The 15,085-nt window shown below is 42.5% G+C and overlaps 1 protein-coding gene and 1 long non-coding RNA gene across 2 annotated transcripts in view; one reads left to right on the top strand and one right to left on the bottom strand.

Moving 5' to 3' along the window:
• Positions 1–15,085, top strand: part of brf1a (BRF1 general transcription factor IIIB subunit a) — a 121,220-nt gene that overhangs the window by 47,847 nt on the left and 58,288 nt on the right. The window contains exon 12 of the mRNA XM_027278701.1: positions 1,858–2,172. Coding sequence (XP_027134502.1) covers positions 1,858–2,172 — 315 coding nt within the window. The remainder of the gene's footprint in view (positions 1–1,857; positions 2,173–15,085) is intronic.
• LOC113745769 (uncharacterized) lies at positions 11,126–14,082 on the bottom strand. The gene is made up of 3 exons (XR_003462385.1): positions 13,996–14,082; positions 11,758–11,960; positions 11,126–11,317 (listed from the first exon to the last, which is right to left on the bottom strand). It is a non-coding gene; the product is annotated as an uncharacterized LOC113745769 (long non-coding RNA).

Raw genomic sequence — 15,085 nt, 5'->3', positions numbered from 1 at the left:
TGAACCGGGGGGGACGCCCCTGTGTTTAATGTGTGATGATTAATTTATCACTCTGTCTGTCAATCAGTCCAACAGGGGACCTAAATATATGTCCCCTGCTGGTTAATTTTAGCAAAGTCCACAGTTGGAGAGGTACACAAGCACACACACAGACGCCCACCCATGGAAAATCAGTGCCTCCTTGTCACTCTTTCTCTTTATCTATTTCTACCTTTGGCTCTTTATCTCTGGCCTTCTGTCTTTGTCTGTTTCTCTGTCTCACACACAAACACACACATTCGCACACACTCCTCATATCCCCCCGTTTTCACACAGTAGGGGGGTCGCAGGCTGTCACTGATTTCAGGCATGTTGCTCTTCCAGCTGCTGTGCGGCTTTCAGATCCGGTGGCATTTCGTTTCTTCTCCAACTGATAACTGAGTTGCTTTTCTGACTTGTGGGCTGAAAGTCTGTGTGAGGACTTTTTAATTAAGGCTGATTAAAAGCACACATTTTAATTAGATACCAGGGCTGCGAGAGGACGGCCAAAATTATGATCCCAATTATTTTGTGTGGATGTGATTATCACTATTTTTATTCTCCATTGTTTGTGAAACAAATTATTTCACTGCATTTTATATCAACATTATGTATTCTGTTACTACTATGGTTGCTCTTAATGTAATGAGATGTAATGTTTTTTTTTCTTGTATTATTTTTAATTGGGAAACTGAAATTCTGATATATAATTATACCAAGATAATTATATAATCTGACCATAAACTGTAACCTTCTGCTGCTTTATTAATCCTCTGGGAATACTGAGGAGTCACAAACTTTATAATGAGATCCAGCATAGTAGATAATAGGTAATAAAGTATGAAGTGAAACAAACTTTATTATTCAAGGGGAAAGGGGTTGCATCAGTGACCTTGTAGTTACTGGAAATGCTGACTGCTTGGATTTTTCTGACATTCCTCTAGACTAAACAATTAACAGCTTAATTGTACAAATGATCAGTAGCACACAGATGTCTGCAGTTTCTGGGGCATCCTTAAATGTAGCTATTCTTACTGTAGCCGTGCTACTTTGGCACTAAGCAAATGTACCATGAGGTAATAACAAAATTTAGGTTTTTTGTGTGTTGTTGATCTACACTGTTGAACCACAATGCAAGAGACAAAGGAATAAAAGAGCTACAGCTTCAAAACATGAAAACTAATTGTGGATATCCAGAAAAAACATTAGCTTATTTAGCAAAGAGTTAGACAAGAAGATCAATATCACTCTCATCGCCCATTAAAGGTCCAGTGTGTTTATAGAATATGGCAGAAATCATCAAAAATAATGTTCATAACTCTTCAGTAGTGTATCATCACCTAAAAATAAGAATCCCTATATGTTTGTTACCTTAGAATGAGACTACACCAAAAGACTCTGGTTCCTCTTCCGCAGTCCACCACGTTTCCACAGTAGCCCTGAACAGACCAACTGAACTCGTTTTGCAACCACCATAGTTTGTCTTTCACACAACACTGCTGGTCTCTGGTCCTTTTTTTAGATTTAGGGACACTACAGCAGTTAGCTTAGCTTAGCATGAAGACTAGAAACCTTGGCTACCTGAAGGAAATTCAAGCATCCAGTAGCAGTTGACCGAGAGTTTAGGAAGTAGTGCAAAGAGATTTGTCCATTGTCTATGATGCCTCCTGCCATCACTGAAAGTTGTTGTACAGTCTGATGACCAGGGGGGCCAAAGAGTTATTGAGTGTAGTTGACTGCCGTTCTTTAAATTTAATAGCCCGAGCTAAGTGAGTGTCCTTATATGGGTCAATTAAACGTCACAATAACTCTACATCAAACTCTGTCTGCCTCTCCAAGACGGCGAAATTGAGGATGACGACAACCTCTCCACATCGTCTAAGATGGCAGATTGCGAGGAACCGGAAGAGGAAGAGGAGCTTCAGGCTGTGGCCAAGCACTTTGGCAAAGACCTTGACGAGCTCACACTGGAGGCTCTCATAAAACTAGAGCAGAAGACACCAGAGAAGGGAGAGGAGAACCAGGAGCTGGAGGAGGATGTCCCAAAGAGAAAAGCTCCATCGCTGGAGTCCATCCTGGGCACGATGCCCTCAGCGGCCACTCTGGGCCTCAGCGAATCCATCGGCGACTGCATCGGAAACGAGAAGGAGAACGGTGAGTGCAGCCTTATTTTTAAAGTTTATCTGGTTCCAACATTTTTAGGCACAACAAATCCCGTTTAGTATCTCAGTGCCAGAAATTAGATTAACCAAATCAGAGGATTTGGGGTTTTGTCATAAATCATTGATTTCTGAGGCATAATGATCTCTTGTTATTGTTGTTGTTATTATATTAATTTGTCGACAGAAAATAACTCCTGAGTTTCTCTCCGTGCAGCGTTTTAGATTTGTTTTCTGAGGCGCTGTCTATTCGTCCTTTTGTAATACTTTTCGTCTTTTGCATTTTGATGTGTCATCATAAGCTGAGCAGTTGTTTTCAATAAATCTTGACTATGCATGCAGTAGTTAGAGTCAAGCAATTTGGAGAATCGCACGCATTTTAAGACAACATTTCAGGCATTGCATTGTTTGATTGAGCAAACATCTTTATAAAAGCAGCAGTACCGTGAGGATGATCTGATTATGAATGCTGCTGTGATACCTCTTATCCTTGACTGTGTCTGGTACCTACTGTATCACTATAATAACCCATAATCAAGTTAAAGAATGCTCTCTCAGGTTTAATTGTCGTAATTAACTCTGCTCCAGAGTGAAATTGGCTGAGCTGCGTGCGAAATTTGTCATCCTTCATTATATTTTACTCTCTTTAGTACACTACAGACAGGAAAGGAATGTGTGGGAGACCTTCAGGAGACATGGTAGTTGAGTTTCTTAACCCTTGAGGCGATAAACGTTTGGATTTGTGCCAGAATACTTAAAGTTGCTGTTGTTGTTTTGTTTATTGGCGGCACATTCAAGTGCGCTTCTCTGGAGAAGATGTCTGACAGTCTTTTGTGCAGTTGCAAATGATGACAATTAAACTCACGTGAATTAAAAACTCTTCCAAGACAGGAAAAAAAAAGGAAGAAGGAACAGGGCAGTTAACTTCACAACAATGCAAGGGTTCATGGGTATAAAGTATACACGAACTGCATCCACATGTGCGTTGGTACATGCAAATATGCAGGTGATGGTTTGGTTTGTCTACAGCTGTTCTGTCTAAATTCTTTGCATAATGTTCGCCACTTCGAGTAACAGTCTGAACCTGTCTGTGGCAAAAAGAAGCATTTTTAGTGGACGTACTTTGACGGGTGCATGGATTAGCTACATTGTTGCCATTGCAGCCTGTGTGCAAACATTTTCATTTTTAACTGAAAAACCAGCGTTGAGGGGTGGTCGGTAGCGTAGTGGGTTGTGTAGAGGCTACAGTCCTCACCGCAGTCGGCCCCGGTTCGAATCCCCCCCCCTCTCTCTGCCACCTGCTTCCTGTCTCTATTCAGCTGTCCTATCATTAAAGCCATGAAAAATATACTTAAAAAAAAAAAGCATTGATGATTGCTGGAAAGTTGGAAAGTTTTTTATTTTGTCTGTCCTGTTTGAAGTGTTTTACAATTATTTGCAAGTAAAAGGACTGGTCTTGTCAGTGGAGTCTGGTGGTGCCCACTTGTTTTAGTTTTACTTGTTTTTAGTAATTGTTGTGCTCTGGTCTGACATGCAGTGTCAATAATTTTTGTATATATAATCTTAAATATTTGAAACTGTGTCCTGACCATGGACCTGGACTTGAAATGTGCTGGTGAAAATTCAGACTTAACTCGGTTGTTGGTCTGGACTTGGACTTGACTTACCACAGGGGCGTGACTGACACTCTTATTGAGCTTTTTCTTCATGTGTTTTTAATTTCTGATGAAAACCACAGAGAAAAATGAACCGATCACTGAATTTTAATGAAACTTGAAGGATAACTGTGGTGTTTATTTATTTTTTTTGGTTTTAGTTTTTTTTTTTGGTCAGCAAATCTCATGAAAACACCAAAAAACCAACAAGGTCTGTTTTCTCTTGACTTCCTCAGTGCCAAGCCCATTGGTTCCTACTGAACCCATGTGTATGTATCTTATCATATGTATGTTTACTTTTTTCCAGTCGTGTATATGTTTATGGTAATGAAGGGGCATATCAACAGTGTGGCACATTGATGTGCTTTTATTTTTTTGGACAACAGAGAATAACCTACACTATCACTTCATAGTTGCATGAAATGTTGTTTACAGGCTGACATTCACTTCACAGGTAACATGAACCTAAATGAACCAAACACAAGAACAAACTGAAACTTTTCTGCTGCGGTTAGAATGAAAATAAAAAAACAAGAAAACAAACCACAGGAGTGATCACACCCTCTGTCAATGTGACTTATTAACAGTTGCAAAAATAAAACAACTACAGGGATCCATCATGCGTTGCCTGTAATTACCTAATTACATGAGTGGGATGTTCTGCCCCCCCCACCCCTCTTTATCTGGGTGTTGCAGAGGCGTTGATGGATGCGAGGTAATGGTGCCATGCAGCTACATCTGTCCTGATGAGGAAACCTGTGTTGTTGTTTTTTTTTATGGCTTTGAGTGGGAGGACGGGGAGGCAGCAGAGGTTAGAGGTGGGGGGGTGAAGTGTGTTTTAATGGATGGATGTTGTGCGGGAAGCGATGGTGACGTTGTCTAATGTATGGAGAACATCCTGTAACTTAAAGGTCACACGTTGGAATCCCTGCAGTAGCTTCTTTGTGGTCATAAATATTGACCTGAGCACCTCCCGAAACGGCATTTAAGGCTGAGAGAGAGTGGCTGATGTTTGGCGTGAACGTTTGCTTGAATAACACGGTGTGTTTTACTATCTGTAATCAATCCTATATAAAGTTTACAGCCATGCTAGCACCTTTGTGTGCTTGTACTTTGACAGCAGAATGCTAATGTAGACATGCTGATGTTGGGCAGGTAGAATGTTTGCCATGCTTTACCATCTTACACCTAAAATACACAGCATGCGGAACGGCTGCAGAACGGCTCCGCTCCGGAACGACGGTGTACTCTGCCGTTCGCCAACTTACACATAATCCGTTCGTGTTGTGCATGGGTGCGGCTCCACAATATTGCCGGCTGTAGTCTCTTTGACTCCTGCAATGACATTCCTTTTTTGTTGGTGTCCTTTTAAAAAGGGTGAGAGATGTCATAAATGATAGGTTGATTTTGGACCTCCGGAATCAACCGGCCCCGCCCATTATGACGAGTTCTTGTAATGAAACTCGATCCGCGGTGAACACAGAGTTTTTTATTTTGAAAATCAACCTTTATTTTGTATTTTGTAGCCGATTTCCTTCTCCACACGGTCTGCTCTGTGCTGAATTTATGCAGCGTGCTCCGGCGTCCGTGAAAAATAGAAGCTCTGCGTGTATGTGTTGCGGTGGGCTGCAGTCGTTCCGGAGCCACGACGCATTGACTAACATTGAAACGTATCGGAGCCGTTCCGCATGCAGTGTATTTTAGGGGTTAGTTTCTCATTTAAGCATTTCTTTTTTTCTGTTTCTGTTTATTGTTTTGGGGTGCGGGGTATATTTTGCCTTCATTTGACGTGACAGGTGAAGATGCAGACAGGAAACTGGGAGCACAAAGGATATGACATGCAACAAAGGCCAGCAGCTGGCTTAAAGGCGCTCTGCGTGTTAGCATTTCAAACATGAATTTCATAAGTTCTGCTGGTATTTGATCATAAATTCAAATGATAAAAAAAACAGTAAAGGCATCACCAAGTTATTCCAAGCATATCCTATATGTCTATAACTGCTTGGCTCCACTGGTCACGGCTATGGATTCCTTCGCAGCCTACACAGTACTTGTGATTCCGCCAGAAGTGGATGTGCAAACTCCGCAGTCTACTACCCCATGATCAGAAATGTAAACTTTAATGTGAAGTCAACTGTCTGCAGTTTTAAGCTTCCTTCCCTCTATTGATCACAGATGTGATCATTTATAAATCATGTTACCGAGTGTAGGCAGCCTAATTATATGAAAATAAGCATTGATTGATTTAGTTGCTGCTCGAGGCAGACGTGACTCTTAAGCACAAATGAACATCATTTGTTATGAATGTCATTCTGCCATCATTTCTTTATGAAATTCAAACATGCAGCAAACATTTAAACCATAAATAATAAGAAACTGAAACTGAAGGCGAGTAGAGGGAGAGGAGGAGGATGATATAAAAACTCAGTTGTTGTTTTTTTTGTTTGTTTCTAATTTAAACGTCATCAAATGTCCCCTAACAGAGCATCAGCTGAAATACAGTATATCAAATTAAAAATGTATAACCCTAACCCTTTTTTTAAACTTGTTATCTATGATCATTTTCAAAGAGGGTTTAAGAAGGTTCGGAATGGATTGTATGATAATCCAAGTTGATTTATGATAATCATAAAGATGCTTTTGGGGAAACTGGTCTCAGTCCAAGTGTCCCTTTTATGTTCCCTCTAGAAAAAAAAATGTCCCCTCAAAGGCTCAAATGTAAAATGATGTGATGCTTTATTTCAGGCTCTTTCGCCATATTATATCAATTCAGTAATCAAGGTTATCAAGTTAAATAAATGAATGCAAACCTGAACCTCTGCTGCTCTATAGGGGACGGTCCTGCCTCCCGAAAAACACCCACACCTCCGGTCAAAGCGGCCATTAACCTGATGAAAGTGTCGCCGCTGACCTCATTTCATCGTGGGAATACGCGACAGGGACGAGGTTAAGAGTGAGAGGAGCTACCGTTGCCAAACTGCAATGAATCACAGTCCTCTGAATCATGAGCTCTTATGTTAATTGCAAAAGTGATTCTTTTAAAATATATATATATTTTTCCTGTTAGTGATGTTAGTTTGAGTCATCTTCAAGTCGATGCATCACGAGGTTCATCGTGACAGAACTGTGTGGCCACGAGTGACAGAATCAACATTAAAAAAATGAAACATGGCTGCGATTGAAGGGTTTAATTGTTGGCCAGTGGGACCCGAGGCTGATCTCACCAGGGAGCTGTATGATTAGAGGTTAGCTGCTTATTCCCCTGAGAGAGAGAGAGTGTGTGTGTGTGTGTGTCGATATTCTGCTTCTGCAGTGTGTGTTGGTGTGTGTAACAGGATTGTGCGGCCATATTGAAGTTTTTGATCTCAGAGTCCATTTTAAAAGAAGCTAACACAATCCACCCTGTAAAACCCTTCAACTCCAGTTCACCATCTTTAGACTTTTTCTACACATCAAAAACTTAAATCCCAACAACACGATGTGTCCTGACATGTTTTTAAATCAAGATTCTGTCACTCGTGGCCACACATAGACAGAGGACTGTGATACCGCAGACACGATATGTTGCTGTTCAAGTCTTGAGAAAAAGACCGTCCCACATCAACAAATTATCAAGCTAGTGAACAGATGGAAAGGCCTAATGAAAAGATTAGACTCAAGTTACAATATATTCTGCTTTACTTAATCGACTTCAGTGTAGTTTATGTGTTTTCATTTTATTGTTTTTATTCTTGCAGTTTTTTTTTAATTCTTTGGTTTATCTCGTCTTACAGCAAAAAACGAACTGAATGAAAAGAATGAATGAAAATTTCTGAGGTTGAAATACCACAAGTTCGTATGGACTCATCATAAGCATGATCTCAGACTGTTTTCATGAAGCGCTGGTCGGCCTTATCCCCTCCTCTGACACACATGGAGTTTCCTCCTTTTCGCACGCCCATGATGAGCTTCACCGTGAAGGAATAAGGCTCAGTCTGTCCCACAGATCCAGCCTTTCATCAGCTTCTCAGCCATCACCAGTGTGAAATGTGTTTGTTAGAAGATATCACCAAGCCGGAGGTGGTGCTAACAGGAATTTGAACCTGACGCTCGGCGGTGGGAGTGCCCACAGATGCCATTTTGAAACACAAAACAGCAGCAAGCAGGAGATGAAAACGTGATTTCATCACTCTGATCTGTGAAAGCACGGCTGCTGGCTGCGTGTTTTCACAGTAAAGGAGCATCAGGATCTGTTTAGTGCTGTTTAAAAAACAACCTGTTGTGTAATTAGTCTCATTTTTAATGCTATTCAGATGCAAGAATAGAAAAAAGTATGTTTACCTTCTAAGTCGGTGAGTCCTGGGACTGCACGTTTGTCACCGTTTGTTTGTGTTTCATTGTATTTATGCAATGTGTGTGTGGAGACGAACATGTGAGTCCGATTACACTTGAGTAAGTGTGTGAGTGTTTGTGTGTTACTTCATGTACTGTAAGTGTTTTCCTGCCTCTGTGTTTGTGTTTGGAGGCTGCTCACACTGGAACTGGATGCCTGTGGATTCAGGCTGCTGGTCCTGGTTTGGTTCAAGCTTCGGCTAATTGTGGTGGATATGGGAGGGGCCAGGAGGGGGGGTATCAAGGCCCCCGCTCCAAGCTCAATCTTTGAAGTATTAAGTGGACCGGGTACCTTGTCATTAGGGCTGAGCCTTTCATCTGTACTGTGTGTGTGTGTGTGTAGTATTTGTGGACATTGTTAGTGGAGGGCAGGGCACTGCAGTTAGAGAAAGAAGGTCTAATTTTGGATCCTCTCATGAAAAAAGAACAGGAGAGGAAACAAAGTAAAAGGAAAATAAATAGTTTGGAATATGGACTCTTTGAGGACTTCTACACATGAGCTTTTGGGTTATAAATGTATATTTACTAGCATGGATATAGAAAGTTTATTACATTGTTATCCATTTTCACCAAAAAAGAAGCGGATGCAGTTTACTATAAAAATAAAGGCACCCTGGGATGTAGGCAGCTTAAAACAATCAGTAAAGAGGCAAATAAATATATTTCCCAATGTCAAACTATTTAACACAAAGAAAACGCTGCCATGTCAGAAAGAAAAAGTCACAGTGTCACGTTATAACATGTAAGGTTTATTATTATAACGAGATATCGTCACATTTTGTTGTTTTTCCTGCTCACTCTCTCCTTTTCTCTTCTTAGCTTCTTCCGTCAACGTCCTCTTCAGTCTCTTCTCCTCTGCCATTATGCCCATAGAGGCTGCTGAGCCCGGCTACATTGCCCACTCACCCAGCTCCTGTTCTGGCACGACACTGACTCCATTCCCCCTTTGTCATTCCCCTACACCCCAGGCGTGTAAACCTAAAAACACTAAAACTCCCCCCGGTTCTCTGAGCTCACAGTCTGAGCAGCCTGGCTATCAAACTGAGCTAACATTAGCTAACAGCAGCTACAGTTGTCAGCAGTTTACTTCACTGTCCATCATAAACTCTGTAAATCACAGAGAGTTGAGGCGGAGCAGCCGGAGGACATCAGAGGGAAAACCAGAAAACATTTCCTCCATAAAATATGATCCAGTTTCACCAGAATCAGTGAAATAGTTGCTGCTGTGTGACTTAGTGCCGTAAAGCGTTACGTACTTCTCCCGACCCGGAGCCCAAAGTTACATAGTGTGAGAACAGACGTACGGATGACAGAGACACCGTTCAGCTGATCACAGGTCAGTGTAGCAGCAACAGGAGTTAACAGACGTTAGTTCATGAGAGAGAAGTTAGTTAGTTAGTTGATTTCATTATGAATGAATTAATAGTTTTCTTTTAAGTGATAAACTTAATAATTGAAGTATTTCACAGCAGATGATTTAATAGATGTATGAACTTTAAGCGTTTCATTCCTGAGATTATGGACTGAACCAGTGACAGCTGTGCCTCTCTCTTAAACTCTTTTCTATCTTTCCCCCTGTTTTTTTTACGCCGCTGCCTCGTCGATGGCCTGGCCTGAGTAATGGCATTTTCATTAACTTGTGCCATCAGAGGAAACTGAGAGCCGGGAGCAGCCGGCGTTGGCCAGCAGTCCTCCTGGCAGGAGGAACGTGACTCCCAGCACCTCCGGGTGACTTTGTCACATTCGTCCAAAAGCCGAGGTCTTCGGGGAGCTCCGCCTCGCACCATTAGAGGCTGCATTGATTGAAGCACACTGTTTTCAGCGGAGCACTTAGTTCAATCAATGACGTTTGCCCTGACCTTAACTACCTCGGTGAGCACAGCGCCCCAGCTCTTGTCAAACTGTTCTGCCATTTTTATTGCCTGAAATCCTCTGGAGAGGAGCCGTTTGAAGTGTGAGAAACTCTAGATTTCAGCAGGGCCTTTTGCTCTTTGAAAAAGTCATTCCATTTTTAAGATCTAACTTGGTTTCATAACTCATTTTGTCGCTATTTTACAGGTGTTAGGCCGCGTTAAAGGAAACAGTCATTGCTCCCCTGACATGAAGTTGTTGTCCTAAAACAGTTTTCTGCCATCCATCCTCCTCCACTAAGAGCAATTACTGCAGTAAATCGTAGCTCTCAGCATTTCAGGGTGTGGCAGAAGCTCTCTGACAGATCTGCATTCTGACAGCAGCTCTGCTGAGTCAATTATAGTCTTTTAAATGAGCAGCATCTGTCTCTGTCCACAGAGGAGTCGTTCAGGGATGAAAGAAACTGCAAAGTCTCATCCTGTGCTTCAGCAGCTTCACACTTTACCTCAGATCTGTAGAAAGAAAAAAGATCTACAAGCTCCTTTTGTCTCGTGTTTTTTGGTATGCTAATGAGAGCGAGCGACCAGGAGGTCATGGGTTTGATCACAGCAGCCACCAGAGCTTCCAACTCTGAAAGAGGATAAAAGTGATTGTTTAGAAGAAGTCCAAATGAAGTTTAATTTCCGTGATACAAGCGCAACAGTCTGCTTCATTCTGTCAGGTTTAATTGTTTTGAGATACGTCTAAAGTTTCATGAACGAAAACTGCACTGAAGAAAAATGTAATCATCTCAACACATTTGTCGATCTTATGACTGGACGACTTGTGACTGTTTTTAACTGTATGGAAAGCTGAATTACACATTTATTAGTCTGACTTCATTTCATTGTGGCCAAAAGAATTCACAACAAAGAAAAATAAAAAAACCAAAAAGTCAAATTCATTAAATTTAGTTGTATGTTTTGTCTGTTTCTGTCTTTGGTGAATGAGTTACAGTGAAAAATACAAGTATGTGTTTAATGAAATGATATTTATTTATCGTCAAATACCAATAAATCATGACGCCCCCTTTTACCTACAGTAATCGCAGTAATATAATTACATACACATTACATTTATTTCAGTTGCAGTACCACGTTTGACCACGTTTGTAGAAAGGCTGGCTGGTGCCACTTTATCCACTTTTCTCTTATTGCGTTTAACCCTTCCTTAAATCTTGACTCCAGGAAGTCACTGCAGCAGACACAGTCCGGCACCTAAGTCCTGAAAAAAGCACAACGTTGTTTACCACACCATTTTCGTACGCATTAAAACTAAACATAATGTGTTCTGTGTGGGTTTTAGAGGCGCTGGTAGGTGGATTTCTTAACTTTGGAAAGAGTCAAGCTTCTTGTGTAACTCTGTTCCTTTAACATTCAGGTAGAGTTTGGAATGAACCATGTAGCTGTGATGTTAAAGGGTTAATGTTATGGACTAGGCGACGCGTTATGTAACTGCTATAGCACAAACGTGTGGGGGTGGGGGTATGGTTAAAAGACATGAATCTCGGCACCTGTCTAATAAATATTTGATTGACTGGTATTGTTCAGTTTTAAAGCTGTGGCCATCCTGTGCTGTTGGACAGTAAAAAACAAATGTATTGTTCCTTTAATTAGTAATGTCATAATTACTAATTAATGCAGTTAATCCGCTCACAGACTTACCCATTTGCTCGTTCCACTCCTGGTGCTGGGACAGCTGGGCAGGCCAGAGTGTGTTTGAGGGTGGAGGGGTGTTTACAGAGCCTGGGGCGGTACAGTAGAGCTTGATGGACATATGGCCGGATGGACCCAACCTCTCAGAGGAGGAGAGCGACGGGATTGGATGGCAGACAGCCGATGACAGCGCAGGGAGACAGGCGTCACTGCTACACAGCCAAAACACACGAAGAAGAACAAAAGTCTAATGTTTATTTCAAGCTCAGGCTGCTCTCCACGGACAGTCAATCATCCGCTTTTCAGTGAGTCAGTAAAAGCAAAGCTACCTCAGCAGTGTGGAATATGAAATCAGGCTGTGTGTGTGTGTGTGTGAGAGAGAGCAGCAGTTAGCAGTCAGTCTCTCTGGTGAGATGGCTGTAGCAGCCCGTCACACCAACCAGCTGTGATTGGAGATGATGTGCGTCTTCTGGCCCGAGGAGGGAAAGAGAAGCCGTCTCGTCTGCCGCCGCCAGCCCTGACGGGAGCTGACAGCTACCGTTTAGCAGGCAGGCGAAGGCAGGGAACCGCTCGCCTCTGGCTGTTACGTCACAGCACATTTCAATCTCAGCCTCACCGGCTCTCTCCCCCTTCCCTCCTGACACAGCAGGATAAGGGGGTCCCACCCAGGTCAGGCAATGTTTGGGACTGAATCCAAATGTATGGAAAGTTGTAAAGTCGACATGCTGTCTGAATATTATAGCAGCTATAGACAAACACTGTGGAATATAGTTTAAAGTGACAGAAACTGAACAAATAAGCAGTCAAAAGTCTTGGAGAGATGCTTGGGGTGCACTGATTTGATACTACAGACTATGGTTTGAGGTTTTGTGTTCTGTCCCGTACCAAATCTTCACCACTGGTTTTCTTTAACCATAAAGACGAGCTTTCCACAACCATAAGGGGGATTCATCGTTACTCATGTTAGCTGCTTGTTGCCTGCTGTGGTTATGGAGATGCAACGTGGACACCGCGAGAGCTGTGATTGTTCAGACTTGTGTTTTCTTTTAGAAGTTTCTTATGCTGGTGAAGATTGTTGATGGTGAAGAAAACATGAAGCAAGTTTAGGAAAGATTGACCACTACAAGGCTGCAGTTGGAGAACAGAGACGTCGGTTGGATTTAAGCTCTTTGGTTGCCGAATGGAAACAAACTGCTGAGCAGAGTTTCTGAAATGAAGACAAATGAACAAATGTATGCGCATCTGTGAGTTGTTACTGATAGCTAGCATTAATTAAAGCTTTTAAGGACTTTGAAATTAGGTCGATATACTCTATATAGATTACTAAACATCATCTGTTACAATGGTCTGCCAGGTTAAACACTGTTGCAGCTATAACATCACTTCTGTGATCACTTCTTGAGGCCTGTCATTTGGGTTTTGGGAGCGTAACTTGTTCCCACCGGTTCCTCACCGGCTGAGTGTACGCAGGCGCGTTTTGGCTGCCGCTGCTCTCCGGCAAATGTTTCAACTTTTTCAACTTTTTTGAACTTTTAACTAACCTGGATTTTAAACCTGTGTATGACTGTCGCGGTTCACAATGCGGTCTGTGCTCGATGGATCAAGCTTCTGTGTAACTCTGTTCCTTTAACATTCAGGTAGAGTTTGGAATGAACCATGTAGCTGTGATGTTAAAGGGTTAATGTTATGGACTAGGCGACGCGTTATGTAACTGCTATAGCACAAAGTGTGTGGGGGGGAGTGGGGGTGGGGGTATGGTTAAAAGACATGAATCTCGCACCTGTCTAATGAATATTTGATTGACTGGTATTGTTCGGTTTTAAAGCTGTGGCCATCTTGTGCGGTTGGACAGTAAAAAACAAATGTATTGTTCCTTTAATTAGTAATGTCATAATTACTAATTTATGCAGTTAATCGCTCACAGACTTACCCATTTGCTCGTTCCACTCTGGTGCGGGGACAGCTGGGCAGGCCGGAGTGGTTTTGAGGGTGGAGGGGTGTTACAAGCCTGGGGCGGTACAGTAGAGCTTGATGGACATATGGCCAGATGGACCCAACCTCTCAGAGGAGGAGAGCGACGGGATTGGATGGCAGACAGCCGAGGACAGCCCAGGGAGACAGGCGTCACTGCTACACAGCCAAAACACACGAAGAAGAACAAAAGTCTAATGTTTATTTCAAGCTCAGGCTGCTCTCCACGGACAGTCAATCATCCGCTTTTCAGTGAGTCAGTAAAAGCAAAGCTACCTCAGCAGCAGTGTGGAATATGAAATCAGGCTGTGTGTGTGTGTGTGAGAGAGAGCAGCAGTAGCAGTCAGTCTCTCTGGTGAGATGGCTGTAGCAGCCCGTCACACCAACCAGCTGTGATTGGAGATGATGTGCGTCTTCGGCCCGAGAGGGAAAGAGAAGCCGCTTCGTCTGCCGCCGCCAGCCCTGACGGGAGCTGACAGCACCGTTTAGCAGGCAGGGAAGGCAGGGAGCCGCTCGCCTCTGGCTGTTACGTCACAGCACATTTCAATCTCAGCCTCACCGGCTCCTCCTTCCCTCCTGACACAGCAGGATAAGGGGGTCCCACCCAGGTCAGGCAATGTTTGGGACTGAATCCAAATGTATGGAAAGTTGTAAAGTTACATGCTGTCTGAATATTATACAGCTATAGACAAACACTGTGGAATATAGTTTAAAGTGACAGAAACGAACAAATAAGCAGTCAAAAGTCTTGGAGAGATGTGGGGTGCACTGATTTGATACACAGACTATGGTTTGAGGTTTTGTGTTCTGTCCCGTACCAAATCTTCACCACTGGTTTTCTTTAACCATAAAGACGAGCTTTCCACAACCATAAGGGGGATTCATCGTTACTCATGTTAGCTGCTTGTTGCCTGCTGTGGTTATGGAGATGCAACGTGGACACCGCGAGAGCTGTGATTGTTCAGACTTGTGTTTTCTTTTAGAAGTTTCTTATGCTGGTGAAGATTGTTGATGGGGAAGAAAACATGAAGCAAGTTTAGGAAAGATTGACCACTACAAGGCTGCAGTTGGAGAACAGAGACGTCGGTTGGATTTAAGCTCTTTGGTTGCCGAATGGAAACAAACTGCTGAGCAGAGTTCTGAAATGAAGACAAATGAACAAATGTATGCGCATCGGTGAGTTGTTACTGATAGCTAGCATTAATTAAAGCTTTTAAGGACTTTGAAATAGGTCGATATACTCTGAGATTACTAAACATCATCTGTTACAATGGTCTGCCAGGTTAAACACTGTTGCAGCTATAACATCACTTCTGTGTTCACCGAGCAGCAACCTCCATGTCTGAAGTGAAACCAATGTGGAAGT

The sequence above is a fragment of the Larimichthys crocea genome, chromosome V, assembly GCF_000972845.2.
Source record: "Larimichthys crocea isolate SSNF chromosome V, L_crocea_2.0, whole genome shotgun sequence".
In the NCBI taxonomy this organism is placed as follows: domain Eukaryota; kingdom Metazoa; phylum Chordata; class Actinopteri; family Sciaenidae; genus Larimichthys; species Larimichthys crocea.
Note: the sequence above shows the minus strand (reverse complement) of the source record. Positions and strands in the feature narration are given on the sequence as shown.